This window comes from Macrobrachium nipponense, chromosome 37 (assembly GCF_015104395.2).
Source record: "Macrobrachium nipponense isolate FS-2020 chromosome 37, ASM1510439v2, whole genome shotgun sequence".
NCBI classification, from domain to species: Eukaryota; Metazoa; Arthropoda; class Malacostraca; order Decapoda; family Palaemonidae; genus Macrobrachium; species Macrobrachium nipponense.
The window spans coordinates 40629187-40633816 of NC_061097.1; the positions used below are offsets into that span (position 1 = coordinate 40629187).

The following is a 4630-nucleotide window of genomic DNA, read 5'->3' on the forward strand; positions in this document are numbered from 1 at the left end:
CACACTATCTCAGATTCTCGTAGTAATTCCTTGTTAGTAATAATGCAATATTTTCCTTAAGCAACACATGTCTGCTTCGACTAAGTCCAATGTATAAAGATTATGAAACCAACTAGAAATTTCTCGTATCACCTAGGAAACTGGTTACGAAAGATTTACTGCTATTCCTCCCTTCTTGCCACTCTGGACCCTATTCAAGGATTTATTCCTGTTTCTTTCATCCTTACAGGCTTTCCCTAATTGGAAAGATACCGCTCTCACTTTCATCCTTGCTAACCCTCTAAAAGGCAGCCAGCCGCCTTTTACTTTTATCTTTACCGGTTCACCAAAAATTAGCAGCTGTTACATGACATAACGGGCGTATAAGAAATTGATGCATAGGCCAGATTTGTGTAAGACATGTATTTAAAACATTCACAAATTTACATTATTGACATTACCATGTAATATACTGTAGATTTTGTATGTAACCGGTGTATATAGTACATATACTAAAATATCCAGTGTATATATGTACATATAGTAAAATATCTATTCTCAATTTCTTTTTTTTTATATACTCGTATTTTCATGCCTACACAAGACTTAATACACACATTTTTATTATATGTAATTTTTTTAACTGTTTTCACGTTCTCTGCCAAAGTTGGGTTACAAACAAGCTAGAAGCCACGTATTAATTTGTATAATATTCTATCTTTCGTTACCTCCTCCAACGAGGTTGGGAGGATGAACGTCTTCATCCGTGTTTGACATTATTAACAAGATATATCCTGTTAACAGGGAAACGGATTCTGCCGAAACTCGATAGAAATATTTACAAAGGGACCCCATCCACTTGATCAACATTTGGTACAGAGACAAAGACTTATGAGACTTGACTTTTACAAGCTCGATCTCAAGGTAGATTTCATGAGCGGCCTCAGGTATTTATGGAACGCATCGGGCACGTCCTTCTTGTTCAGTGGGCTCTTCATGGCTTCATCATAGATTCTGAAAACAGAGACGATTGAATTCTTCCTTAGGAAGATGTTATTGTGAAGCTGCCTTTTGATACAAGGATAATTTTCTTGAGGAGAATCTCTTCATCTTCATTAAGATCCCTCTAAAAATTTTCTCAACTTATTTAAATAAAAAAGGGTGATCTCCATTTTTTCCAAATATATTTCTGTAGCATAGTCTATTTACGTTAAATAATTGCAATGATTTTGAACGTTTTAATATACAAACATAGCTAGAAATGGAAATATTTAATTTAATTTCCCTTTACTTTTGTGAAAGTCAGCGATTTCATCATAAGGTTGTTTGGAAAAAAGCATTTCTTCAGTGAAATGCAAAAATATAATTTAAAAAAAAATTTGGTTAGTTATAATTCCATGTATAAAAGCAAGAACTTCAACTCTATTGGACATTTTTCACCATTAAAAAGTATCAGAAAATGGAAAATTCACGACACCATTCCCAAATATCTTCCAAAGTAGTTTAAATTTACACGAGTACAAAGCCGCATTTTTTTAGCATTATTTAGTTGACTGAATCAAAGTGGTTGAGCATTATTTAGTTGACTGAATCAAAGTGGTTGAGCATTATTTAGTTGACTGAATCAAAATGGTTGAGCATTATTTAGTTGACTGAATCAAAGTGGTTGAGCATTATTTAGTTGACTGAATCAAAGTGGTAAAAGTAGGACTTCAATTTTATTCTTTTGCAAAATATGTTATTGATAGCTTACATTAGAATTTGGTATGCACAACAAACTCGTTATTTAAGTTGTGACGGTCCAATCAATGTCAATACGAAACAATGTGCTACAGATCACCTTCGGTCTGCTCTCTACGCAGAAAATTAACTATAAAATTTCAGTAAAATATGCCTAATAAATGAAATAAAAAAGGAAAGCTTGTGGAGGGAAAGGTGCTTCCTACCTTTGATAAACATTTCCATCCCAAGCGCCCAGGGTCGACTTCAACTGGTCATCGTCAAAATCGAATGAGTCGACAATGGAAACAGCCTGTGGTCTCAAGGACGCCAACAGGCTGCACATTTCCTCTTCCAGATGACTGATCTCCTCTGCAGTCAAGGCACTGCTCTGTTGTGGAGGAGGAAGTTTAAATTAATTAATAAAAAAAATCAAATTTTTATTGTAAGAATTATGGACTCCTACCCTTAAGAGCTTTCCTTGAATACACCTTGCGTAAGTTATACTTGAATAACTTGATCGCGAAATATATAAAACGTGATGCTGTGTATAACGTAATGCCACGGAAGAAAATGAAAAACCTTTATTTATGAGTTATACTTAGTTGGAAAATGATTAATGTTTGATTTAGAGCAGAGTAAATTTGAGAGGAAAATTGCTTTTTTTAAATATATAATTTATGTTTCTGAAGACATCTTTAACTAACTGACTGACTTATGAAAATCTGGCTATAAAGCCAAACACTGGGGGGGGGGGGGGGGGGGGGTGGGGGGGGGGGTGTGGGGGGGGGGGGGGGGGGGGGGGGGGGGGGGGCTATCCGCCATTCCGCGCTTAAAACAGTGAAAACGAGGGAGTTCGGTGGTTGGACAGCAAGATGGAAGAAAGGAAGTGGAAACGGAGGTTAAGTAAAATGTTAAAATGCACCTGAAGGGTCGAAGAGATGTTGTAAACAGTCATTAGTAATGTTTGCAGTGCATCTCACTGACGGCAATGTCCAACTATGAGGTAATGTGATTAATGTTTCGCTTCAAAGATGAGTAAGCAAAAAGGAAAAGCATTACTGGTATCTTTAAGAGAGAGAGAGAGAGAGGCAAATAACCCACCTTCAGAAAAGCGCCGGGTTGCAGAGTGATGTGGTAAATCAGATACAAACGACTCAGATTTCTCATGATCTCTCGGAGTTCTGGCTTCATGGCTACAGTTTCGACGCTGTCAAAGTATTTCTCACACACGTAGTACCTCATGTGCGCCTGAAGAGGAACAAAACGAATAGAAAATATGATTTAAATGAGATCGTTTAGAATATGTCCGCTGACAGAAACACGTTTTCATTACTACGGGAAAAGGCTATTTATTTTCATTATATTTAAACTGACAACAGTTACAACAACAGTGAAAACAAAAGCAATTAACAATAATAATAATAATTGGGAAAAAATTCTCTATCGCGAGAGTTTAGACAAAGTTCTAAGACCTAAGGGGCCCACAATACTAAGAATGTTAAAAGTTCGTGAGTATAATTTATAAACACTTCACAAAAGCTTTCGAACCCTTCTCTGGGAGGGGTTCGAAAGCTTTTATTAAGCGTTTATTAATTATACACGAACTTTTAACATTCTTATTATTCTGGACCCCTTAAAACAATAATACTAATAACTAAAATCAGGGCTTACTGAAGTATTCCCACTTATCGGTTTTAGGATATTATCATGAAGCTTGGAAACGAGACCGTATAAGTTAAATTCCGTGAAGTCAATAAATTTTACGTTTTAAAAGGCGATACTCGTATCATTCAAACAGAAATAGAACATTGCCTATTTTTCCGATGTTCAGAACTAAAAGGAATCATGTGACACTATTATACTTATGAGTTTTACTGCAAATCTTTGTACACTACACCTGACAGAGAATGTTTTCATGAACACACTGACCTCGGCACATTTCACGAGCATGACAGCGCAGTTGTTCCAGGCGTGGTGGTAGGCCATTCCCGAGTCGCACAGACGCTGAAGTCGGCGCTCAGCATTGGCCACCAGGGAGCTCGCTGCTACTTTGTATGCTTCAACCAAACCTTATTTTTAAAACGGAAAGTATATACATGACTTAGTTTATCATTGCACATAGAAAAATTAGAAGAAACTATACACACCCGCACGCTCGCACACACACACACACACTAAGCTACAAATGTCCCTTAATATCTAATTCGCTCTACCTCTCGTGATAGCCGTGCGGTTTAAAGCGCTTCACTGTACGTCCTGAATTCCGTCGTTCGCGCCCACGAGCCGACGAATTTCTTATCCACTAAAAAAAATTCCCCTTCTGTTAACATATATGAAAATATATTAATTCCGAGGGAAGCGAATTAGATATTAAAGGGCATATGAAACGGTGATGTGATCAGACTCATATATAAAAACACCTCAAGATTAAATATAATGATGCAATCAGCGGACAGCTTACTTATCCTGGCATGAAAAACAAAAAAAATCCAACTTTCAATCCGACCCTAGGAGGTCTGGTGGGCCGTCGGAAACTGATTCAAAATAGGGCTTAACGAACCCAACGGAAGTGAGTGACTTAGTATAAAAATTATACTACCTGTCTACTGCATTTTATAAAGCATAAGAATACCTTTGCTGGATAAATCTCCATTCCTAGATGTTGGTTGACCTGCAAAAACCCCCAACGGTAGACCCAGTGTTGCTTTTCCGAGCTGGCTCGGCAAGACTTAACGAGGTACCTGGAATTGGACGAAATCCAGAAAGGTACAGAAATGATGGGAGATCGCTGTATGTTTTGTTTGTATGGTGTTTTTACGTTTGCATGGAACCAGTGGTTATTCAGCAACTGGACCAACGGCTTTACGTGGACTTCCGAACCACGTCGAGACGTGAAAAAACTCCATATCACAAGAAGAAATACACATCT

The 4630-nt window shown here is 37.4% G+C and overlaps 1 protein-coding gene across 1 annotated transcript; it reads right to left on the bottom strand.

Moving 5' to 3' along the window:
* Positions 1 to 387: 387 nt before the first annotated feature.
* On the bottom strand, positions 388 to 4379 carry LOC135208969 (peroxisomal acyl-coenzyme A oxidase 1-like). The gene is made up of 5 exons (XM_064241518.1): positions 4334 to 4379; positions 3631 to 3770; positions 2803 to 2949; positions 1926 to 2089; positions 388 to 993 (listed from the first exon to the last, which is right to left on the bottom strand). The coding sequence occupies exons 2-5, from the start codon at positions 3685 to 3687 to the stop codon at positions 885 to 887; spliced, it is 477 nt and encodes a 158-aa protein (XP_064097588.1). The 5' UTR covers positions 3688 to 3770; positions 4334 to 4379; the 3' UTR covers positions 388 to 884.
* Positions 4380 to 4630: the final 251 nt, after the last annotated feature.